This window comes from Pleurodeles waltl, chromosome 2_2 (genome assembly GCF_031143425.1).
Source record: "Pleurodeles waltl isolate 20211129_DDA chromosome 2_2, aPleWal1.hap1.20221129, whole genome shotgun sequence".
Lineage (NCBI taxonomy): Eukaryota > Metazoa > Chordata > Amphibia > Caudata > Salamandridae > Pleurodeles > Pleurodeles waltl.
The window spans coordinates 854,205,052-854,231,244 of NC_090439.1; the positions used below are offsets into that span (position 1 = coordinate 854,205,052).

Consider the following 26,193-nt stretch of genomic DNA (forward strand, 5'->3'; position numbering starts at 1 on the left):
ACCATAATTCAAAAGACTGCCTGTTTTTGCACTGCGTTGTCCTTCTTTGCCCCTAAGAAAACCACAAAGAGTTAATCGTTCACCCGATGTCCTTTGTTGGGTTCAATATAAAAGCTTAGTGCTCTCTTGGGACTAAATAGTGAAGTCTTTCTTCCTACTTGTAGGGATGAGGTGGGGGAAAGAAGTCTGTAAGGGTAATATCCTGCCCAACATGAAATGGAGTGGCCACTTTCACAAGAAATGAAGCTCGGCCCCTCAACATCAACTTATCTAGGAAAAATATAGTATAAGGTGGGTTGACAGAAAGAGCCTGCAGCTCACTCGCATGCCACACTGATATTATGGTGATGAGAAAGACAATTTTTAACAGCAATAGTCTTAATGAAGAGCTGTGCAATGCCTCAAAAAAGGTGCACAACAAAAAAACGAGGATTAAGTTCCAGTCCCAAAGAGATATCAGAAAGTTTTTTTTAGCAGAAACAAAAGTTGCAAACCTTTCAAAAACCTCATCACAATAGGTGATTTATATAGCAAAGGCTGATCCTTCAACCACAAAAAAAGCCAAAATAGCCGTTAAGTAGCACTTAACAGTGCACAAAGCAAGTCCTTGCTGGGACAGGAACAAAACAAACAATAAAACGTTAGACAACTTTGCCTGTAATGGGTTGTGTGGCACACATCTACAAATTTGACCCAACAACTAGAGTACACTGATTTCGTAGAAGCATGCTCAATGCCAACATGACAACAACCTCAGGTGGCAGGCCAAAAGAGGTCAACTGTAGTTGCTCATTTTCCAAGCATGGTGATGCAGAGTGTGCAGGCCCGGATGCACCACACTGCCCTGTATCTGTGAGACAAGACCCTTTTGAAGTGAGAGCTTGTTCAAAGGATAGAAGCTCATACCCAGGAGTTTCAAGTACCACAATCTCCTGACCCAATCTGGTGCCAAAAGGATGACTTGGCCCTGGTCGCTGCTGATATTCTTAAAAAAATCGAGGCAGGAGAGGCAGTGGTGGGAAGGCATACAGGGATCCAGAGCTCCAATCTAGACGGAAGGCGTCTCCGAAAGAGAGTCTTCTTGGGAACCTGAATGACCACAATGCTGACATTGCACGTTCTCTGCAGTGGTGAAAAGACTGAGCCAGGGTTTGCTCCATTGATGGAAGACACTATGCGCCACCTCTGGGTCTAACAGCCATATGTGGTCCACTAAGCATTGGCAGCTCAGTTTGTCTGCCCTAGAATTTAGAAATCTCTCCTGGTGGTTTACCACAAGAGAAATTCAAGAGAGGTAGAGCCTCCTAGCACAGGACCCAAGATCTCACTCTGCCGTGCTTATTGCAATACCACATGGCAGTGGTGTTGCCCATGAGCACCTTTACCAGCTTTCTTCTGATGGTGGAGAGGAAGGCCTCCAAAGCCAAGTGAATCACCCTCACTTCCAACTGATGTGGAGTCTAGCTTCCGCTGGAGACCAGAGGTCTCTGATCTCCACCTCTACCAGATGGCCTTCCCAGCCCAGAAGTGATGCATCCACCACCACTGTCAAACCTGGGTGGGGTGAGCGGAGGGGTCAGCCACTGACCCAATCGCAGTTCACCAGCCACCACTACAGGTTTTTTGCAGTCTTCTCTGAAATCTGGGTGGAGTCAGACTATTCCAATAGTGATGTGCCAATTGGGACTTGAGGTCCAACTGCAGAGTTTGCAGAAGCTATCTTTCACCAGCAGGATCTAGGAGGGCAACAATCCCAGCAGGCTCAAAGTCATCCATACATCCACTCTGAGATCCAGGACAGCGCCTGAATCTTCTGGATCATAGCCTAAATGTCCTGGACTCGCCCCTCTGGGTGAGAGGCACAAAACCATACGTTATCCAGAATGGCTCTGATGAAGCGGATCGTCTGATGTTTAGCGACATACAACCTCTCCTTGCGGTCCTGTATGGCCTTGGGATTCATCTCTTTATGAGATTTATTTTACAGGGAAGGGTACTGAATTACCAAAAAGACTATTGATTTTCATGTACAAACTGCCCTGCTTGGTCTGTCCACATTACTTGATGGTGTTTTTATTTTTCAGTTTCAGGAATTACACCATGTTGATCTTTTGCCCACAAAAATGGAAAGACACATCTGATCAGGTCATTTGCAAACGGGATTTTTTTTTTTATTATATACTGGAAAATGTTTGGGTTCATAAAGGTTTCAAAGTGTTTTGTGATATACTCAGGCTTTATCTAACAATTTTTAATTTTACACGAATCAATTAACCTTTACTACTTAAATGTCAGAAGCTGCTTGTTATTTTGTTGATCCACCTTACACTGCATTTGTTTGTTTCTTCTAGTTTGTCAATGCCATATATGGAAAATGTCACTTACCCAGTGTACATCTGTTCGTGGCATGGGACGCTGCAGATTCACATGCTGTGCATTATCCTGCCATCTAGTGTTGGGCTCGGACTGTTACAAGTTGTTTTTCTTCGAAGAGGTCTTTTCGAGTCACAAGACTGAGGGACTCTCCTTTCGGCTCCATTGCGCATGGGCGTGGACTTCATCTTAGATTGTTTTCCCCGCAGAGGGTGAGGTAGGAGTTGTGAATATACTAAATGTGCCCATGCAATGGAGTAAGTATATATGTACATAATGTGTATTAAAATAGTATTTATTTACAACTTCACAATTTTCATTCAACTTATAACGGCTACAAGCTCCCGGGGAGGTGGGAGGGCGCTTGTGAATCTGCAGCGTCCCATGCCACTAACAGATGTACACTGGGTAAGTGACATTTTCCGTTAGATGGCATGTGTAGCTGCAGATACACATGCTGTGCATAGACTAATAAACAGTAATCTCCCCGAAAAAGCGGTGGCTTAGCCTGTAGGAGTTGAAGTTGTTTGAAATAATGTTCGTAATACAGCCTGTCCTACTGTGGCTTGTTGTGTTGTTAACACATCTACACAGTAATGTTTTGTGAATGTATGAGGCGTAGACCATGTGGCTGCCTTACAAATTTCTGTCATAGGTATATTTCCTAGAAAAGCCATTGTGGTGCCTTTTTTCCTAGTGGAATGCGCTCTTGGTGTAATAGGTAGATCTCTTTTTGCTTTAATATAGCAAGTTTGAATACACTTCACTATCCATCTGTGAGAAAGTAGCCTCTTTCTAGCCTTGTTACCCCCACTTTAGGCCTGTTGTGAGTGTATGTCAGGGTGTTTTCACTGTCTCACTGGGATCCTGCCAGCCAGGGCCCAGTGCTCATAGAGAAAACCCTATGTTTTCAGTATGTTTGTTATGTGTCACTGGGACCCTGCTAGTCAGGACCCCAGTGCTCATAAGTTTGTGGCCTATATGTATGTGTTCCCTGTGGTGCCTAACTGTCTCACTGAGGCTCTGCTAACCAGAACCTCAGTGGTTATGCTCTCTCATTTATTTCAAATTGTCACTAACAGGCTAGTGACCAATTTTACCAATTTACATTGGCTTACTGGAACACCCTTATAAATCCCTAGTATATGGTACTAAGGTACCCAGGGTATTGGGGTTCCAGGAGATCCATATGGGCTGCAGCATTTCTTTTGCCACCCATAGGGAGCTCTGACAATTCTTACACAGGCCTGCCACTGCAGCCTGAGTGAAATAACGTCCACGTTATTTCACAGCCATTTTACACTGCACTTAAGTAACTTATAAGTCACCTATATGTCTAACCTTTACCTGGTAAAGGTTAGGTGCAAAGTTACTTAGTGTGAGGGCACCCTGGCACTAGCCAAGGTGCCCCCACATTGTTCAGGGCCAATTTCCCTGACTTTGTGAGTGCGGGGACACCATTACACGCGTGCACTACATATAGGTCACTACCTATATGTAGCTTCACAATGGTAACTCCGAATATGGCCATGTAACATGTCTATGATCATGGAATTGCCCCCTCTATGCCATCCTGGCATAGTTGGCACAATCCCATGATCCCAGTGGTCTGTAGCACAGACCCTGGTACTGCCAAACTGCCTTTCCTGGGGTTTCACTGCAGCTGCTGCTGCTGCCAACCCCTCAGACAGGTTTCTGCCCCCCCTGGGGTCAAGCCAGGCTTGTCCCAGGATGGCAGAACAAAGGACTTCCTCTGAGAGAGGGTGTGACACCCTCTCCCTTTGGAAAATGGTGTGAAGGCAGGGGAGGAGTAGCCTCCCCCAACCTCTGGAAATGCTTTCTTGGGCACAGATGTGCCCAATTCTGCATAAGCCAGTCTACACCGGTTCAGGGGACCCCTTAGCCCTGCTCTGGCGCGAAACTGGACAAAGGAAAGGGGAGTGACCACTCCCCTGACCTGCACCTCCCCTGGGAGGTGTCCAGAGCTCCTCCAGTGTGCTCCAGACCTCTGCCATCTTGGAAACAGAGGTGCTGCTGGCACACTGGACTGCTCTGAGTGGCCAGTGCCACCAGGTGACGTCAGAGACTCCTTCTGATAGGCTCCTTCAGGTGTTAGTAGCCTATCCTCTCTCCTAGGTAGCCAAACCCTCTTTTCTGGCTATTTAGGGTCTCTGTCTCTGGGGAAACTTTAGATAACGAATGCATGAGCTCAGCCGAGTTCCTCTGCATCTCTCTCTTCACCTTCTGATAAGGAATCGACTGCTGACCGCGCTGGAAGCCTGCAAAACTGCAACATAGTAGCAAAGACGACTACTGCAACTCTGTAACGCTGATCCTGCCGCCTTCTCGACTGTTTTCCTGCTTGTGCATGCTGTGGGGGTAGTCTGCCTCCTCTCTGCACCAGAAGCTCCGAAGAAATCTCCCGTGGGTCGACGGAATCTTCCCCCTGCAACCGCAGGCACCAAAAAGCTGCATTACCGGTCCCTTGGGTCTCCTCTCAGCACGACGAGCGAGGTCCCTCGAATCCAGCGACTCTGTCCAAGTGACCCCCACAGTCCAGTGACTCTTCAGTCCAAGTTTGGTGGAGGTAAGTCCTTGCCTCACCTAGCTGGGCTGCATTGCTGGGAACCGCGACTTTTGCAGCTACTCCGGCCCCTGTGCACTTCCGGCGGAAATCCTTTGTGCACAGCCAAGCCTGGGTCCACGGCACTCTAACCTGCATTGCACGACGTTCTAAGTTGGTCTCCGGCGACGTGGGACTCCGTTGTGCGACTTCGGGTGAGCACCGTTTCACGCATCCTCGTAGTGCCTGTTTCTGGCACTTCTCCGGGTGCTACCTGCTGCTGAGAGGGCTCTTTGTCTTGCTCGACGTCCCCTCTCTCTCCTGGTCCAATTTGCGACCTCCTGGTCCCTCCAGGGCCACAGCAGCGTCCAAAAACGCTAACCGCACGATTTGCAGCTAGCAAGGCTTGTTGGCGTTCTTTCGGCGGGAAAACACTTCTGCACGACTCTCCACGGCGAGAGGGATCCGTCCACCAAAGGGGAAGCCTCTAGCCCTTTTCGTTCCTGCAGAAACCTCAGCTTCTTCTGTCCAGTAGAAGCTTCTTTGCACCCGCAGCTGGCATTTCCTGGGCATCTGCCCATCTCCGACTTGCTTGTGACTTTTGGACTTGGTCCCCTTGTTCCACAGGTACCCTAGATTGGAAATCCACAGTTGTTGCATTGTTGGTTTGTGTCTTTCCTGCATTATTCCTCTAACACAACTTCTTTGTCCTTAGGGGAACTTTAGTGCACTTTGCACTCACTTTTCAGGGTCTTGGGGAGGGTTATTTTTCTAACTCTCACTATTTTCTAATAGTCCCAGCGACCCTCTACAAGGTCACATAGGTTTGGGGTCCATTTGTGGTTTGCATTCCACTTTTGGAGTATATGGTTTGTGTTGCCCCTATCCCTATGTTTCCCCATTGCATCCTATTGTAACTATACATTGTTTGCACTGTTTTCTAAGACTATACTGCATATTTTTGCTATTGTGTATATATATCTCGTGTATATTTCCTATCCTCTCACTGAGGGTACACTCTAAGATACTTTGGCATATTGTCATAAAAATAAAGTACCTTTATTTTTAGTATAACTGTGTATTGTGTTTTCTTATGATATTGTGCATATGACACTAAGTGGTACTGTAGTAGCTTCACACGTCTCCTAGTTCAGCCTAAGCTGCTCTGCTAAGCTACCATTATCTATCAGCCTAAGCTGCTAGTCACCCTATACACTAATAAGGGATAACTGGGTCTGGTGCAAGGTGCAAGTACCCCTTGGTACTCACTACAAGCCAGTCCAGCCTCCTACACCATCTGGCAATGCCTTGCTTGGATATAGGATTTCCTGCATGAGGTTTTTGGAAGGCTACAAACAATTGTTTTGTGAAACTGTTTTGTTCTGTCAATGTAATACATTAGTGCTCTTTTTATGTCTAATGTATGTAAGGCTCTTTCGGCTACTGAGTCTGGTTGTGGAAAGAAGACTGGGAGTACCACTGTTTGGTTTAGGTGGAATGGTGATATAACCTTTGGTAAGAATTTGGAATTTGTACAGAGAACAACTTTATGTTTATGTATTTGTATAAAGGGTTCTTGTATAGTAAATGCTTGTATCTCACTTACTCTTCTAAGTGATGTTATAGCTATGAGAAAGGCTACCTTCCAAGTTAAGTATTGCATTTCACAAGAGTGCATGGGTTCAAATGGTGGTCCCATGAGTCGTGTTAATACAATATTAAGGTTCCACGAAGGTACTGGTGGTGTTCTCTGGGGTATGATTCTTTTTAATCCCTCTATAAATGCTTTGATGACTGGCTGGGATTCTAAAAAGCGATGTTGAATGTGTAATCTGCAGATAGGCAGATATTGCTGTGAGATGTATTTTAACAGAAGAGAATGCTAGTTTAGACTTTTGTAAGTGTAATAAGTAACTTACAATGTCTTTTGCGGAAGCATGTAGTGGTTGAATTTGATTATTGTGGCAGTAGTAAACAAGTCTTTTCCATTTGTTTGCATAACAATGTCTTGTAGTAGGTTTCCTAGCTTGTTTAATGACCTCCATACATTCTTGTGTAAGGTCTAAGTGTCCAAATTCTAAGTCTTCAGGAGCCAGCTATATTTTGGAACGCTTGTACTCTCTGTGGACTTGGAGTGGCAATCGCTTTTTGTGTGTTGAGTGTTGCTCCCAAGTATTGCTGTATCTGGGATGGCTGCAGATGTGATTTTTGGTAATTTATAGAAAACCCTAGGTTGTGTAGAGTTTCTATAACGTATTGCGTGTGAAGAAGACACTGTTGTTGAGTGCTGGTTTTTATTAACCAATCGTCTAAGTATGGGAATACGTGCATGTGCTGTCTCCTTATATGAGCGGCTACTACTGCAAGGCATTTAGTGAATACCCTTGGGGCTGTTGTTATCCCAAATGGTAACACCTTGAATTGATAATGCACGCTGTGTATTACAAAGCTTAAGTATTTTCTGTGCGAAGGATGTATGGGTATGTGAAAATATGCATCCTTGAGATCTAACGTTGACATGTAGTCCTGTTTTTTGAGCAAGGGAATCACGTCTTGAAGTGTTACCATGTGGAAGTGATCTGACTTGATGTAGAGATTCTGGGTTCTGAGGTCTAATATGGGCCTCAACGTTTTGTCCTTCTTTGGAATTAGGAAATATAGTGCGTAGACACATGTTCCTTTTTGATGGTTGGGTACTAATTCTATTGCTTGTTTTTGTAACAATGCTTGGACTTCTAGTTGTAACAGGTCTAAGTGTTGTTTGGACATTTTGTGTGCTCTTGGGGGCACATCTGCTGGGAAATTTATGAATTCTATGCAATAACCATGTTGGATAATGGCTAGGACCCATGCGTCCGTAGTTATGTTTGTCCAGTTTTTGTAGTATGCAGTAAGTCTCCCCCCCACTGGTGTTAAGTGTTGGGGGTTTGTGACGTTGAAGTCACTGTTTGGTTTGACTTGTTTTAGGGCTTTGGAATTTTCCTCTAGCTCTTGGGAATTGTCCTCCCTTGTAGGAGCCTCGAAACCCTCCTCTCTGGTATTGCCCCTGATAGGTGGGTCTGGTTTGTGAGGTGGAAGGCTCTGGTGCTTGCGTACAAAACCCCCCTCTAAATTGTGGCTTTCTAAAAAAGCCTCTGCTTTGTGGGGAGTAGAGCGCGCCCATGGCTTTGGCCGTGTCTGTGTCCTTCTTTAATTTCTCAATTGCTGTGTCTACCTCCGGCCCAAACAATTGTTCCTGGTTAAAAGGCATGTTTAACACAGCCTGCTTGATTTCGGGTTTGAACCCTGAGCTCCGTAACCATGCATGCCTGCGAATGGTTACTGCAGTGTTGACTGTCCGTGCTGCTGTGTCTGCTGAGTCCAATGCGGATCTTATCTGGTTGTTGGAAATTGCTTGTCCTTCTTCAACAACCTGTTGGGCACGTTTCTGGTGTTCTTTGGGCAAGTGCTGTATAATGTGTTGCATCTCGTCCCAGTGTGCCCAGTCGTAGCGAGCCAGTAGGGCCTGCGAGTTTGCGATCCGCCATTGTTTGGCTGCCTGTGTTGCCACTCGTTTGCCTGCTGCATCAAACTTTCTACTCTCTTCGTCAGGCGGTGGTGCGTCTCCTGATGATTGAGAGTTTGCCCTCTTTCTTGCTGCTCCCACGACCACCGAATCTGGTGTCAGTTGCTGTGTTATAAACACAGAGTCCGTTGGGGGAGGTTTGTATTTTTTTCTCCACCCTAGGCGTGATAGCCCTTCCCTTCACTGGGTCCTGGAAGACCTGTTTTGCGTGCTTAAGCATGCCTGGGAGCATTGGCAGACTTTGGTAGGAACTGTGGGTGGATGCCAAGGTGTTAATAGGAAATCATCCTCTATTGGCTCCGAATGCATTGCTACATTGTGGAATGTAGCTGCCCTTGACAGTACCTGTGTGTATGCAGTACTGTCCTCTGGAGGTGACGGTCTTGTTGGGTAACAATCAGGACTGTTGTCGGATACCGGTGCATCATATAAGTCCCATGCATCCGGGTCATCCTGTGTCATCCCTGTATGTGTCGGTGACTGCATTGGGGGTGTTGCTACCGGGGACATCTGTGGTGAATGTAGTGGAGAAGGCTGTGGCGAAAACCTTGGTGGTGGTGTTTTATCTCTTGCCACCTTTGCCTTTGGCTGCATTTCTGAGTCCTGAAATGCCAGCTTTCTTTTGATTTTAATTGGAGGAAGAGTTAGTATTTTTCCAATCTCTTTCTGGATATGCAGCCTCCTTTGGGTACGGTCTGGTTCCCCCATACTTATTTCCTGCTCAAATCTATGTTCATGCATTTGGCCGGAAAGTCCTTGCTCTTCTGTGTAAGAACCTAATTTCGGCTCCGAGGCTGCTTTTTTCGGTATCGAAGGTTTCGAAACAGTCTTTTTCAGTTCCGAGGTAACTTTCTTCACCCTGGGTGTGTCGAACTCTCAGTGCCGAGATGGTTCGGTGCCTGAATCTCGACCAGAGTCGGATGTCTTCGGCAGTTGTGTGACCTTTTTCGGTGCTGATGTTTGGTCACCGTCTTTTCGCTGGGTTAAGCCATGGCCTGCTGGCGGTGGCATCCCCTTGGCCTTTACTACCTTGGTGTGAGTCTTGGACAGGGCAGTCTTACTCACAGTTTTCTGCGTTGTCGCCGGTTGCTCACTTTCGGAGTTGTCTGAGTCCGTTTCCTGGATGGAGATTCTTTACCCCTCTTCGAAGTCTATCTGTTCTCTTGGTGTCGACGCCATTTGTAGTCTTCTGGCTCTTTGATCGCGTAGGGTCTTTTTCGATCGAAATGCCAGACAGGCCTCGCAAGTATCCTCCCTGTGTTCCGGTGATAGACACAGATTACAGACCAAGTGTGGGTCTGTATAAGGATACTTCGCGTGGCACCTCGGACAGAAGCGGAAGGGAGTCCGGTCCATTAGCTTCGATGATGGACGCGGTCGGGCCGACCAGGCCCCGCTAAGGAGTGGAAGCCCTGAAGGGCTGCCAGAGCGCTTCCACTATCGGTGTCAATATACACTAAACCGGTACCGAGCGCGAACAATACCATCGAATTTTCGATGTTTAGCTAACTTTGTAGATTCGAAATACGGAGCGAAGAGGAACACGTCCGAACCCGATGGCGGAAAGAAAACAATCTAAGATGGAGTCGACACCCATGCGCAATGGAGCCGAAAGGGAGGAGTCCCTCGATCTCGTGACTCGAAAAAACTTCTTCGAAGAAAAACAATTTGAAACACTCCGAGCCCAACACTAGATGGCAGGATAATGCACAGCATGTGTATCTGCAGCTACACATGCCATCGAACATTTTAACTAACTTAGAAATAATGATATAAAAAGATATGTATGTATATCTGTACTCGTGCAAAACTACAGTTTGCATCATTTCTAGAAGTACTCCTGCAATGTCTGAGAAATAAAAAGTAACATAGATGTAATCCTATGACACTACACTTCTCCCTTCTACTCTTTCGCCTTTGTGATTCAGGGACAGAATGAGCATACAAACAAAGGAACGTATGCTATCATAAGTATGGTCAGTGGCTTGTTTAACTCTAGCATTTCAAACTATCATTTTTGTTTCTTTGAGCCGGCTGTTGAACCAAGAGCATGAAACAAGCATTACCGTCTCCATGCAAAAGGAGATCATTCCAGTACGATAATGAATTGTGTCTTAATACTGTAATTCAGCTTCAAAATTATGTACGCTTTCTAGAAATAATTGAGAAATTGGTGTTTTGCAATTTCCTTTACATGTCATCAAGTAATTGGCACAATGTTTAACTAACAGTGAGTTGTCTTGCAGTTTAGGCATGCACAAAAAATGGAAGATGGCAAGGAAGACTGTAAAACAGTGGTCTAATTACACAGGAAATAGAAGGCGAAGAACTGAAAAAATAATTGTAGTTAGCCCCACTTACCAAAATATATGTCTGCTTGAATGACTAACCAAGAGTGATTGCTTGAATTTATTGTCAGCGCATAGTCCACCAATTCCTTCATGGTCACTGCCACAGCCTCAAAATCAACTGACTGGAGGCTTAGAAATAAAATATCAGATACCCTAATTACCGAATTTCATTATGCATAATTTTATATTACAAAGATATTTATTAAACAGCTTCATGTATGGCATTGCTTTAATGCAAAAATACACATCTCCTACCACAGCAAAAAATACACATGAAAGCTGAAAGTACAGCATGTGAGACAAAACCACAAATGTTTCAGTCCTGCCGATGCAAGAAACTACGAATCATTACATTCCTTTTCTTTAGTTATGAGTTTATTTTGCGAAACAAAAAGCTGCTAGGGTTATGCTTCCAATGGTGTTCAATGACACTAAAGTGACTTCACCACATGTGCAGTGTATGTGTATCTGAGTAATCATGCAAAAACAAAGATATGCATCATGTTATACAGAAAGCACAACATGAGCATACGTGCAGAGCAATGCACAAAGGTGCAGCCTGTGACTATCTGGCCTGTATACGCCCCATCTGTGACACTACTACTAAAGGTATGGTGCACTATTAATGTAGGTTTACATTTTGTTTGTCTAGTCGTAAAGCTAAATAAAAAAAATTCTGATAATATTACTTGCTCTTGGAAGGTAGCACACAGTCAAACTACAAAAAATCGAAGGAGTGTTGTCTACAATATGGCAACCCTCCGTTTGAAAAAATAGAATGCTGTACAGGAATTTAACTTAACATTATTGTAGCTTTGTTTTCCCACTGCATTCTGAATAAAAATAGAGAGAGAAGTGCAAACAGAAGGAAGTCACCTCAACGTTTGCCAAGGAAGACACCTCAACCAGTAGCCCATATTGATTCTATGGCTTGATGTAAGGAAATGCCTCTTTGGCATGGTTACCCCCTGACTTTTTGCCTTTGCTGATGCTAAGTTATGATTTGAAAGTGTGCTGGAAACCTGCTAACCAGGCCCCAGCACCAGTGTTCTTTCCTTAAACTGTATCTTTGTCTCCACAATTGGCACAACCCTGGCACTCAGGCAAGTCCCTTGTAACTGGTATCCCTGGTACCAAGGGCCCTGATGCCAGGGAAGGTCTCTAAGGGCTGCAGCATGTCTTATGCCACCCTAGGGATCCCTCACTCAGCACATACACACTGCTTCACAGCTTGTGTGTGAGGGTGGGGAGAAAATTATTAAGTCGACATGGCACTCCCCTCCGAGTGCCATGCCAACCTCACACTGCCTGTGGCATAGGTAAGTCACTCCTCTAGCAGGCCTTACAGCCCTAAGGCATGGTGCACTATACCACAGGTGAGGGCATATGTGCATGAGCACTATGCCCCTACAGTGTCTAAGCAAAACCCTAGACATTGTAAGTGCAGGGTAGCCATAAGAGTATATGGTCTGGGGGTTTGTCAAACACAAACTCCACAGCACCATAATGGCTACACTGAAAACTGGGAAGTCTGGTATCAAACTTCTCAGCACAATAAATGCACACTGATGCCAGCCAGTGTGCACTTTATTGTAAAATACACCCAGAGGGCATCTTAGAGGTGGCCCCCTGAAAACATACCCGACTTCCTGTGTGGGCTGACTAGTTTTTGCCAGCTTGCCACACACCAGACATGTTGCTGGCCACATGGGGAGAGTGCCTTTGTCACTCTGTGGCCAGGAACAAAGCCTGTACTGGGTGGAGGTGCTTCTCACCTCCCCCTGCAGGAACTGTAACACCTGGCGGTGAGCCTCAAAGGCTCACCCCCTTTGTTACAGCGCCACACGGCATCCCAGCTAGTGGAGATGCCCGCCCCTCCGGCCACTGCCCCCACTTTTGGCAGCAAGGCTGGAGGAGATAATGAGAAAAACAAGGAGGAGTCACCCCCCAGTCAGGACAGCCCCTAAGGTGTCCTGAGCTGAGGTGACTCTTGATTTTAGAAATTCTCCATCTTGTAGAAGGAGGATTCCTCCAATAGGATTAGGGATGTGCCCCCCGCCCCACAGGGAGGAGGCACAAAGAGGGTGTAGCCACCCTCAAGGACAGTAGCCATTGGCTACTGCCCTCCCAGACCTAAACACACCCCTAAATTCAGTATTTAGGGGCCACCAGAACTGAGGAAGACAGATTCCTGCAACCGAAAGAAGAAGGACTGCTGACCTGAAGCCCTGCAGTGAAGACGGAGATGACAACTGATTTGGCCCCACCGGCCTATCTCCCTACTTCGACGTAAACTGCAACTGCGACGCATCCAACAGGGACCAGCGACCTCTGAAGCCTCAGAGGACTGCCCTGCATCTAAAGGACAAAGAAGCTCCCGAGATCAGCGGCCCTGTTCAACAAACTGCAACTATCTGCAACAAAGAAGCAACTTTAAAGACCCCACGTTTCCCGCCGGAAGCGTGAGACTTTCCACTCTGCACCCGACGCCCCCAGCTCGACCTGCAGATAACAAACACCTCAGGTAGAACTCCCCGGCGACTGCGAGCCCGTGAGTAGCCAAAGTTGACCCCCCTGAGCCCCCAAAGCGACGCCTGCAGAGGAAATCCAGAGGCTCCCCCTGACCACGACTGCCTGTAACAAGGGACCCGACGCCTGGAACCAACACTGCACCCGCAGCCCCCAGGACCTGAAGGAACCGAACTCCAAAGCAGGAGCGACCCCCAGGCGACCCTCTGCCTAGCCCAGGTGGAGGCTACCCCGAGGAGCCCCCCCTGTGCCTGCCTGCATCATTGAAGAGACCCCGGGTCTCCCCATTGCTTTCTACACAAAACCCGCCGCCTGTTTGAACTCTGCACCCGGCTGCCCCTGTGCCGCTGAGGGTACACTTTCTGTGCCTGCTTGTGACCCCCCTCCGGGGCCCTACAAAACCCCCCTGGTCTGCCCTCTGAGGACGCGGGTACTTACCTGCTGGCAGACTGGAACCGGGGCACCCCTGTTTCAATTAAAGCCTATGGGGGTCATTCTGACCCTGGCGGTCATGGACCGCCAGGGCCAACGACCGCGAAAGCACCGCCAACAGGCTGGCGGTGCTTCCATGGGCATTCTGACCGCAGCGGTACAGCCGCGGTCAGAAACGGGAAACCGGCGGTGTCCCGCCGGTTTCCCGCTGCCCCTGGGAATCCTCCACGGCGGCGCTGCAAGCAGCGCCGCCATGGGGATTCCGACCCCCTTCCCGCCAGCCTGGCTCTGGCGGTTTCCACCGCCAGAACCTGGATGGCGGGAACGGGTGTCGTGGGGCCCCTGGGGGCCCCTGCAGTGCCCATGCCAAGGCTTGCTCATGGAGAATGATTTAAGTTTTAAAGGCTTATGTACAGATAACAAATATATTATCCAGCTAGTTCAATTACTTTGGAAATGCACTAGTGCTTTTATTCTCCTTCGGGTTTCAGTGGTTTAGTATTAAAATAGCAGCTTCACAACTGAAACATTTGTAGCCAGTTCTGGAACAACCTCAAGACCTACGTGCCCTAACAAAAAGTATACCCAACATGTACATTGAAATAGAGAACAAGGAAACCCTCATGTTCAGAGACCTCTTGCAGCCTATGTGCGGGGTGCGTAGCCCGTTTAAATAAGTCCAAACTGTCCTGCAAACTTTGTAGGAAGTCTCATATGTCCTTGTTGGCATGTATTAGCGTTGGTATTGTCACTGGACTCAGACGCCATGTTAACAGATTCTCATCCTCCCATGGCCAACACACCAGGCTCGGGTGCTGTTGGGGTTTGACTGTGTGTTTAAGATAGTGCATACAGTACAGAGCAGCAGGAGTGTGTGGAATTGAGGGAGGAGAAGGTTCCAATTCTGGAGAAATATACTGCTCAGTCAGGAAGCAGTGGAGGCATACTGTACAGCAAGTAACAATTAAATGGAGTGCAATATCCATGGATGAGGTGATGCAACTTTGACAGAGGGGAATGCAATGGCTATCAGGCATGGAGAAATCCAGTACGGCTCAAAAACACCAACAATGGGAGGCAGCAGCAGAGTGAGAAGCATGCCTCAGACAACTCACCAGAAGAATTGCATATTTCTCACATTTAGACAATTCCAAGGTGCTATACTGGATCTGGAGGACATGAAACAGCATTGATCCTGCCTACCAGCAGGCGGTGCCATGTGGCTCCGCATTCACTTTGTTTTGCCCTGGAAGTGATGATGGTGCTATATACATGCATCATACAGTGAATGCCAGTTTCTTTCTTGACACTGCCGTGGTCTGAACATGGATCCCAACAATAATCAGAGGTCACAGTGTGCAGATCTCGAGTCTGGGACCTTTTTAGATGATGGGGGGGGGGGGGGGGTTAGGGGATTAGACGATTTCACAGAACAGGGAGGTAGCAGAAGAGTAAGGAATCTGAGATTAACTTGCTCTTCTGATGGATACTTCAAACTGCAGATTTCTCCCTTTCAGAACAGATACCAAAGCAGTGTCTCCCAAGGTGGCGGGTCTGTGGAATGGTTCAGATCAAAAAGCAAGAGGCAAGCTGCAACACCTGTTGACCTGGGTATCACGACAGTAGTGCTAGGTGAACGTTTGCACTGATCCTCACATCAAGGCCTAACAGGTATCCAGAACTGGCACTCTGTGTGCCAAGGAAGCGGTAGCAGCCTGGCCCTGGTACAATGGACACTCAGTCTATCCAGAAGTTGTTTCTTCGTAAGTGCAAAGCAGATCTTAATGCAGAAGTCTATCGGCTGTAACAAAGTCCTTTTCTGCACTGTTTCCCTTTCTTTGCACAAGAGATTCACACAAAGAGGTGACTGTCCACACAATAGTCTATGGTACGATCAAACAAGTTACTTACTTTCAGCAACATCTTATCTGCTAGAGACAATATCTAGTTGCAGATTCCTTACCTTAGAATTTCTCCCAGTAGCTAGACTGGATCCGGAGATTTTTCGTGAGTGGTACTCCTGCGCTCCACATCCGTCGTCTGCATTGTCTGCACCGGATATGATGTTGCGGGTCCTATATAGGCGCCATACCCATGCGCTGTCAGTTTCTTGTCACAACTTTCCACGCCAGAAGTGCAGAGCCATAAAGAAACTGACTTCGGCTGTTCAAAACTAGGGCCCTGGAAGGGAATTCCCTGCCTCTAGAAATCAGTTCACAGAGTGGGGAGGTAAGGAATCTGCAACTAGATATTATCTCTGCCAGATAAGGCGTTACCGAAGGTAAGTAACTTGTTCATCTTACAGAGACTTCTAGTTGCAGATTCCTCACCTATGAGCAGAGATCCAAGAAATACCATCCCCAGAGGAGGGCCTATGAACTAAGGTCAAACTGTGAACTTTGCACTTGTATAGCGCACTACTCACCCATTAGGGTCTCAAGGCGCTGTACGTATACCGCTGTGGAACCCCTCCTAGCTTTTCCCTGTGAGGCGTCAACTCCTGGACAGCCCCAGAGCGAAGCCAGGCATCCAAGCGCTGTGAGGGCCGTTGTGGAGATTAAGCAAGCTATTGCCCAGAGTTACAGAATGGGACCCATTAATTAGATTAGCCACCGAGATGAGAATTATCTGGTCCATGGGGATTGAGCCCAAGACCCGCCGAGGTGGGAATTGAACCCTGATCCCGGGCCAGATCTATGAATCAGGGTCTGCCACTCTAACCATTGTGCCACACTTCTCCACCTCCTACAGGAGCAGAAAGAGGGTCAACAGACTTGTCTATGGGGTCATGGCGTGGTGCCAATGTGGTGAGGCGGAAAATCTCGGAGCTCCACCAGCCTGAGCCCCATGCCAGAGTAATCCTGAGCCCCGAATGCATCCCGGGGAGGCACCATAACAAGGACTGGGCCTGTACAGTGGGGCTGATTCCCCTGGAGGAGCAGAGGGGAGTCTTGCGGTCTGTGGATTCAGCCGGGTCCTGCAGCAGGCCTGAAGCCAGGGCGACGACACAACATGGCGGCACCCTAAGCGGTTCGCTCTAGGAGGCTGCAGTGGCCGCACCCTATGAAGGCGGCGAAGAGCAGGGGTGTGCTGCCTATTGAAATGGCGGCACTACTGAGGGGGTGACCATGGAGTGGTACGCGGGGCATACAGACTGTGAGGCACCCAGCACCCTCGAGCTGGGTGTGCTGAGGGCCGCAGGGCCATGAGCGGCTGGGCCTCTGATGCGGCCGAAGACGGACTGGAAAGATAGTGCACTTGCAGCGGGCCCCATCTGGGTGCAACAGCAATAAAGGAAGGCTGGCAGGACCCAGATGGCCCTAGGGGGCCGCAACGGACATGGTGAGGAGACCAATTGCAGTGTAGCAGGGAGCGGCCCATGAGGGGGAGGCCTGAACTCCCTTTTCTGTGTTTACCGGGCCAGCCAGGCCCAAGATAATAACAAGTGCATACACTGTCATAAGGCCAGGACATAGAGGGCGCCCCTGACACTGGGAACTGGGGGCCACGCAGCTGAGGGGGGGACGATTGAGGCCTACTCCCACCTAGCACACGCTCTCTGGCCCCATTTCTCCTGAAGATAACGTTCGGTACTGCAGCCGCCGAAGACACTTGGGTTGTGACAACCAAGGGATCAATCCTCATCGCTGGCTTCCACCCAGGTAACAGCAAGGCTCATTCCTCTGGTGGAAATCTGCTCAAACCGGTGTGGTCGTTGGGGCAACTTGCGACTCTTCGGCCCAGGGTCTCACATTGGCTCTTTGGTGCACCCCCACTTAATTGGGGAGAGGGGCTGTGTGGTCCCTGGGGCCCCATACTGGAAACTCACTGCTGTCCTTGGGACTGGAGCGCTGCTGTGGACGACCGGCTGGGACTGACACTGCCTGGTCCACTGAGGGGTTAGTGATTGTAGCTGGTGCCTTCACAAACTTGTGGCGTAACAGGGGTGATCCATTAGCACAGGCCTAAAACGCTTCCAACACCACTTTGCTGCTCTCTAGGAGGGGGGACACGAAGAGGTCCACAACTTCTCCTCCCCAATCCTTCCACTCTGATCAGAGATGCCATCCCCTAGTGCAGAGCATAGTGCTCAATGCAGCCTGTTCCTTAGACACTGCTGGGCGAAATGGGGAAAACCGCCAAGAAATGAGACACCATACTGCCCGGAGAGGGTGTCTAGAGCCCTGAGATGGGTGTTCAGCTCGTCCCAATGCTTTAAGACATCTTGCAGGCAATCATGGCTTCCTGGGGGGTTCTGGAGACCAAAATCGATATACTGGGGGTGGATTTGAGTCTGTTGAGATACAATCACTGACATCTAGTAGAAAGAGTCATTGCGGCAGAAGGGAAACTCACTGAGGTGTCCCACCGCTGTTTCTGAGATGCCTGACCACCTGTCCACAACAGAGGCCAAAGTTTGTACCTTATAACTCCAGGCCAAAGATGCCGGAAATAGATCATGCCGCAGTAACATCAGAGTGGTGGGGTTACCAGAACGAACAGAAGCGGACAAACATGATTATTATGAAAAACTCACATCGTTCTCAGTGGAGGGCTGAGTCCGGTCCATGGGGCGACTGTGCTCATGAGTGTGGGACAACATGATTAACTATCTCGAGCCTTTTCTTCGAACGGAGATACTCTAAGAGGCCCTGTCTTTCTTCTCCCTGGAGAGGGTGAACCGAGTGCCATCGAGACCCCGCCACAACCAATTGTGGCTAAGCTTCTGTTTTACAAAGATCGAGACTACAATGTAACTCAGGCTCATGTCCAGGGAGACCTCATAGTGGGCAGCAGTAAGGTGAGGATCTTCCCAGATTTTTCCCGTGAGGTACAGAGACGCCACTCCACATTTCTAGAAGCTAAAAGAATGCGCAGACAAATGGGCTTGAAGTACGGAATGATGTACACGGCCAAACTCAGAGTGGCCACACCCGAGGGAACCCGCTTTTTTCAGTCCGCGCAGGAGGTCTGGGACTGAATAGACCACCACCCACAGCCAGGTGCCAGTGGCTTTTTTAGAGACCAGCATCCTCATGGACCTCGAAGGTGGAAAAGAAGCGGCTCTTGTACTCCGGCTGTGCCCATGGGAGGGGAGGTTCATCAAGAGAGAGGAGAAGCAAGGGAAGCAAGGGAAGCAGAGGCCTCCGAGAGTAGTGCGAGCCCCAAGTCACCAAAGCAATATGGATGTGGTCTAAGACATAGAATCAGACAACACCTCCAGCGTATCGTGCAGCTCCAGTGCTATGATGTTGCACGTTACTCCAAGGAAGACCGATTAAATATTTTGACACTCTGATGTTGTTCTACACCTCACAGGGAAGTAATGCTTTTTTTTCCCCTGTCACTCCTACTAATTCTGGAAGGCGTACTGAGAATGGGAGCATTTGATAGAGTACCACCCCTCCTAGTCTATGCATGCCTTGCGGGTGCACCCACATCTTTGGTTTTCAAAGTTCATTGTTTGAATGGGGAGCCTCGCCCGATTTGTCCTGGGGAAGGTGTGTTTGTTGGGGATTTATTATTTGTTAAACTGGGGATTTAAGCATTGTGCCATCTTATGTGTGATCTGCTTGAACTCCTGGGTCCACTGGAGAACTGCTGGGGTGGTGGGGGCAGGTGGACATTCTACTCAATGATAGCTAATGTAGCATGACTACTATGATGAAATATTAGTTATTCTCCTGGAATATTCGGAGAGCTCTCATTCTTGTTTAGGTGAGGTAGCCACATCTCCTTTCTCCAGGAGACCCACCTCACTGCCAAAGAAGGTCTAGTGCTTCAGCGTAGATGGAGAGGCCAGGCTTATTACACCAGATATCCAGCATTCAGAAGGGGTGTTGTAATGTGGATAAGGGTGGGAATTCCATTCCAACACATCACCCAACTGATAGACCCCGAAGGAAGGTATATAGCAGTGCAGTGTAGACTCGAGGGACGGGACATAATGTTAATTAATTCATATGTCCCTACCTCCGACCAGGGTCCCTTCTTATTCAGACTGTCGGGTCCACTAGCGCAGTACCTCACCCGCTCTGCTCTGATGGGGGGAGACTTTAACCAACCAAACTGATGGGTGTGGTTAAAAGCCCATAGAACGATTACACAAGGGATAGCGTGATTTGCGCGCTTGACCCTAAAAAATGGAATGCGAACACAGGACCCTAACCTAGGTAAGGTGAAATGTGTAGAGGGGAGCTGAGGGTACTAGGAAACCCCAAAGGTAAGTACTACAGTGCCCTCTAGCAACCAGGAGGAAAGGAGTAAATTACTAGATTTTCCCCAAACCACCCAAAAGGAAGAAAATGAAGAAAATGCAACACCCAGACAAGACTGCAAAAAAACAGCGCTGGATTCCTGAAGAGGAAGACCTGCGGAAGTAGGGGACCAAGTCCAGAAGAGTTCAGGAGGAGTAGGAGCTACTACCCACACCCAGCTGTGGATGCAGAAGTTGGTCGACAGTAGGACGAAGACAGTCACGAATGCAGCCCTGGAGCAGGTGAAGAGTTCCTGGAGGATGTAGTTGACGTCCTACACCAGATAGATGATTGCAGTTGGTCAGTGGCGGGGAAGAGCCATCAACAAGCCTTGGCAAAGGCAGAAGTCGCGGTGAAGCAAATGTGAGCTGCCGGGGACCAGCAAGATCCGGGAGGGCTCAACTCGTGGGGACAGTCCTAGTCATAGTCTCAGCAAGGCATAGAGTCCAAAGAAGAAGAGGCAGCCCCCACAGGAGACCCACGGGACGAGGAACCAGGAGTCACAGAGGAGCCCATGCAGCACTACTGGAGAAGGGTCCCACGCTGCAGGAAAAGAACGCAGAGCGCTGTGCATCGCAGGAAGAATTGCTGGGGCTACACAGAGCCTGCAGATCCCTTGGCGGGGATGCAAACATGCTTTGGTAGCTGCAAGAGACGTGGTGCACGGGGGTACTGTCCTGCGTGGGAAGGCAAGGGCTTCCCTCCACCAAAGTTGGACAGCTGGTAGTGAGGACCAAGAGGACTATTCCGGACCACCACCCATGATGCAGGATCCACACACCTCAGGATGAGAGGAGATCCATGCAGCCAGTCATTGTCGCAGTTGGTGCCTGCGGATGCAGGGGAGTGACTCCTTCACTCCAAGGGAGATTTCTTCTTCCATCTCATGCAGACTGAAGGCTTGCCGCCCTCAGAGGATGTACAGCCCGGGAAATGTTACAGAAGCTGGAAGGAGACGTGGAAACAATGTTGCAAGCAAAATCTTCATCATGGATGCCGACTGTCGGTTCCTGGAGGGTCCAGTCGCGGTTCCAGTGACTAGAAGTTGAAGTAGAGGTTGAAGAGGAGTCCTGCTGGAATTTTGCAAGCCGAATCGGAGGACCCACCCAAAAGAGAGACCCTAAATAGCCCTGAAAGGAGGACTGGTCATCTATCCTGGTGACCACCTATCAGGAAGGGGCTCTGACGTCACGTGCCTGACCTGGCCACTCAGATGCTGTAAGAGGCTGGCCTGGCTTATAGTGGGTAACTGATAGTACTTACACCTTGTGCCAGGTTCAGTTATTCCTTATTAGTAGATTAGTAGTGTTTTAGCAGCTAGGCTGATAGAGGTAGCTATAGCAGAGCAGCTTAGGCTGAACTAGAAGACATGCAAAGCTCCTACTATACCACTTATATCATATAGCACTATATCATAAGAATCACAATACTTAGAGTTACTAAAAATAAAAGTACTTTATTTTAGTGACAATGTGCCAAAAATATCTCAGAGGACACACTCCCTTAGGAGGTAAGTAAAATACACAAAATATACACACAAACCAAAATCAGGTAAGTAAACAGTTAGAAAAGTAGTGCAACCTCTGGAGAATACAATAGGATGAAATAGGCCTAGGGACAACACAAACCATATACTAAGAAAGTGGAATGCGATCCACTTAGGGACCCAGGCCTAGTGTAGTGTCAAGGGTCGCTGGGTGTGTAAGAAAACACTAAGGGTGTCCAAGATACCCCACCCCAAGACCCTGAAAAGTAGGAGTAAAGTTCCCCTACTTCCCCAGAAACACACTAAAGTTGTGATAGGAGATTCTACAAAGACCACAACAGACTGCAAAGCACTGAAGACCGATTCCTGGACCTGAGGACCTGCAAAGGAAGGGGAGCAAGTCCAAGAATAACAAAATTGTCTGGGGGTGTGGGGGTGTGGGGGGGGGGTTGGGGGGGGGGGGGGGGCAGGAGCCCACTAAACTCCGGATGAAGGTGCAAAATGGCTGCCTCCGGGTGGAAGAAGTTGAAGATTCTGCAACAACGGAAGATGCCAGGAACTTCTCCTTTGCACAGAAGATGCCCCCGGCGTGCTGGAGGATGCAGAGTTGTTTCTACGCAGAAAGACCGTAAACAAGCCTTGCTAGCTGCAAAGGTCACGGTTGAAGAAAATGGGTGCTGCCCGGGCCCAGGAAGGACCAGGAGGTCGCCCCTTGGAGGAGGAGACAGATGAGGCGCTCAGCAACACAGAGAGCCCACACAGAAGCAGGCAGCACCCACAGAAGCACTTGAACACGGGTTCAAGAAAACTGAGCACGGCGGTCGTCTCAACACTACAAAGGAGGGTCCCACGAAGCCAGTGGTCAATCCAGCGAGTTGAGCAATGCAGGACGGAGTGCTGGGGACCTGGGCTATGCTGTGCATGAAGGATTCCTTGCAAAAGTGCACAGAAGCCCTAGCAGCTGCAGTTCACGCAGTACACAGGATTACTGTCTGGCATGGGGAGGCAAGGATTTACCACCACCAAATTTGGACACGCACCACCAGGAAACAGTCGAGAAAGCCGGCAGGATTAGGCTCTACAATGTCACTGGTAGTGTTCTTGCTACTTTGCTGCAGTTTTGAAGGCGTCCTGGAGCAGTCCGCAGTCGATCCTTGGCAGAAGTCGGAGAGGGAGATGCAGAGGAACTCTGGTGAGCTCTTGCATTCGTCATCTGACAAGAAGCCCACGGGAGAGACCCTAAATCACCCTCAGAGGAGGATTGGCCACCTAGTCAGGTAAGCACCTATCAGGAGAGGTCTCTGACGTCACTTACTGGCACTGGCCACTCAGAGGCCTCCATAGTGCCCTCACACCTCTGCATTCAAGATAGCAGAGGTCTGGGACGCACTGGAGGAGTTCTGGGCACCACCCCTGGGGTGGTGATGGACAGGGGAGTGGTCACTCCCCTTTCCTTTGTCCAGTTTCGCGCCAGAGCAGGGGCTGGGGGATCCCTGAACTGGTGTAGACTGGTTTATGCAAGGAGGGCACCATCTGTGCCCTTCAGAGCATTCCCAGAGGCCAGGAGAGGCAACTCCTCTCAGGCCCTTAACACCTATTTCCAAAGGGAGAGGGTGTAACACCCTCTCTCAGAGGAAATCCTTTGTTCTGCCTTCCTGGGACTGGGCTGCCCAGACCCGAGGAGGGCAGAAGCCTGTCTGTGGGTTGGCAGCAGCAGTAGCTGCAGTGAAAACCCCAGAGAGCTGGTTTGGCAGTACCCGGTGTCCATGCTGGAGCCCCGGGGATGCATGGGATTGGCACCCCAATACCAGATTTGGCACGGGGGGACAATCCCATGATCTTAGACATGTTACATGGCCATATTCGGAGGTACCATTGTGAAGCTACATATAGGTATGAACTATATGTAGTGCACGCGTATAATGGTGTCCCCGCACTCACAAAGTCCGGGGAAATTGCCCTGAACTATGTGGGGACACCTTGGCTAGTGCCAGGGTGCCCTCACACTTTGCACCTAACCTTCACTAAGTGAGGGTTAGACATATAGGTGACTTATAAGTTACTTAAGTGCAGTGTAAAATGGCTGTGAAATAACGTGGACGTTATTTCACTCAGGCTGCAGTGGCAGTCCTGTGTAAGAATTGTCTGAGCTCCCTATGGGTGGCAAAAGAATTGCTGGAGCCCATAGTGATCTCCTGGAACCCCAATACCCTGGGTACCTAGGAACCATATACTAGGGAATTATAAGGGTGTTCCAGTGTGCCAGTCAGAATTGGTAAAAATGGTCACTAACCTGCAGTGACAATTTTAAAGACAGAGAAAGAGCATACGCATTGAGGTTCTGGTTAGCAGAGCCTCGGTGACACAGTTAAAAACTATGAGCACTGGGGTCCTGGCTAGCAGGATCCCAGTGAGACAGGCAAAAACAAACTGACACACAAGTAAAAATGGGGGTAACATGCCAGGCAAGATGGTACTTTCCTACAGATGCTCCCAGAGGTCCCTGCCAACCTTGGATTCAAGATGGCAGAACCCAGGGACCCTCTGGAGGAGCTCTGGACACCACCCATGGGTGGTGATGGACAGGGGAGTGGTCTCCCCTTTCTATTGTCCAGTTTCACACCAGAGCAAGGACTGGAGGTCCCTGAAACAGTGTAGACTGGTTTATGGACGTAGGGCACCAAATGTGCCCTTCAAAGCATACCAGTGGCTTGGGGAGGCTACCCCTCCCAAGTTATGTAACACCTATTTCCAAAGGGCTAGGGTGTTACCCTGCTCTCCCAAAGTAAATCCTTTGTTCTGCCTTCCTGAACTTGAGCTGTTCAAGCAGCAGGAGGGCAGATACCTGTCTGAGGGGTGGCAGCAGCTTGGGCTGCCTGGAAAACCTCAGAAGGCTGGTAGGAGCAATGCTAGGGGGCTTCTAAGGAGCCCCAGGAGTGCATGTAATCATGCTTCCAATACTGGCAACAGTATTGCGGTAGGAGTCCGACATGTTGGATACCAAACATGCCTAGGTTCAGCGTTCCCATTATGTAGATGGACATAGGTCCTATGACCTATGACCAGTATTCGAATAAAAAGGAATCCCTGCACCCACATAGTCCAGGAAAACGGAACTGGAGTTTGTGCGGCACCTCTGCTAGCGCAGGGGTGCCCTCACACACAGGTACTTGCACCCTGCCCTCTAGGCTAGGAGGGCCTGCCATAGGGGTGACCTTCAGTGACGTGGTGCAGTGACCTGTAGTGAAAAAGGCTGCATGCACCATTTCACGCAGGCTGCAATGGCAGGGCTACAGAACACTTTGCATGGGTGGCATAATACATGCTGCAGCCCATGGGGATCCCCTAGTACTCCCAATGCCCTGGGTACCATATACTAGGGACTTACATGGGGGCCATCAGTATGCCAAATGTGGGGTTTGAGTAACAAAGTTACCAAGTTAGAAGGGAGAGAGCATACTGGGGTTCTGGTTAGCAGGATCCCAGTAAATACAGTCAAACAAACTGACAACAGGCAGAAAATGGAGGTAACTATGCCAATAAAGAAGGTACTTTCCTAAACTTTTGAATTGGTACCCACACACCTCTAAAAATAAAACTACTAGTAAATTTCAAGATTGGGCATTTCTTATAGCAAAGAGGGAAAAAATGAGGAATTGGAAATCTATGTGGGAACCCAGCATACTAAAATGGCACAAAGAGCTTGAAAAGTGGGCAGCATGCGAGGGCAGGGTGCTGCTGCGCGAGGCTAAGAGGGGGATAGGCACTTTTGAGACGGCCCGAGCGTGTGATTTGCAGATTTTCAGAACCCTAAGGCAGATGAAGAAGAGGGTGCATGAGAGCCCGAAGCACACCACAACAGTTTATTCTCCTTTTCTTCATTAAATGTCTGCATGCCTGGGCGCCCCGCCTGCCTTAGCCGATAACTAACTTACAGCCTATCTAGGCAGAAATGGATTCCACCCAGGAGTACTGGCAGATCACTTATCCCAACATTATGAACTCATCTTGGTTGCAGCAATTGGGGGGAGGGAAGTGGGTTGTTTCCTTTTCTTTCTGTGGGTTTAATCAAGAAGGTATCACCGTTCAGTATTAGTTGGTTTTCATGCTGCATGATCTCATGTCTGAAGTGCACATGCCTGTTATTTCTACTTTGGTTATGTGTCATGTTCCTATGAAATCCAATAAAATGTGTGGAAAAACAAACCCACAAAATTTACTTGCCTGTGCACAATGCCACAAATTTCTTCCAGCGACAGGTGTATACCGTTTTGGTGAAGGGACGCCTGCCTGCCAAGATTATGCTACAGACTTCGGGTAGAAGGTCGAAAGCTATCAACAGTCGCCACTCAATCTCCATGCAAGAAGGCTAAGAGTTGATAGGTTCGTGAAGAACCGCCTCTGCTGCTGCAACAGAAGATGCTCGTGAAAAGGCAATCTGATGAGAGGATTGATGGACATGCTTAACAGCTTGGGATACCAGACTCTACTTGACCAGTCCAGAGCCTCAAGGATTACTTGGGCCCGGTCGTTCTAGATCTTCTTGAGAACCCTGGGCAGAAGTGGTAGGAGCGGAAAGGCATACAGGAGACCTGAATTTCACTAAAGATGAAAAGCGTCTCCGAGAGATTGCCACC

The 26,193-nt window shown here is 48.8% G+C and overlaps 1 protein-coding gene across 1 annotated transcript in view; it reads right to left on the reverse strand.

The window, feature by feature from the left end:
- Positions 1–26,193, reverse strand: part of INTS8 (integrator complex subunit 8) — a 629,314-nt gene that overhangs the window by 157,487 nt on the left and 445,634 nt on the right. Inside the window, exon 22 of the mRNA XM_069220496.1 lies at positions 10,863–10,981. Within this exon, the coding sequence (XP_069076597.1) occupies positions 10,863–10,981 (119 nt within the window). The remainder of the gene's footprint in view (positions 1–10,862; positions 10,982–26,193) is intronic.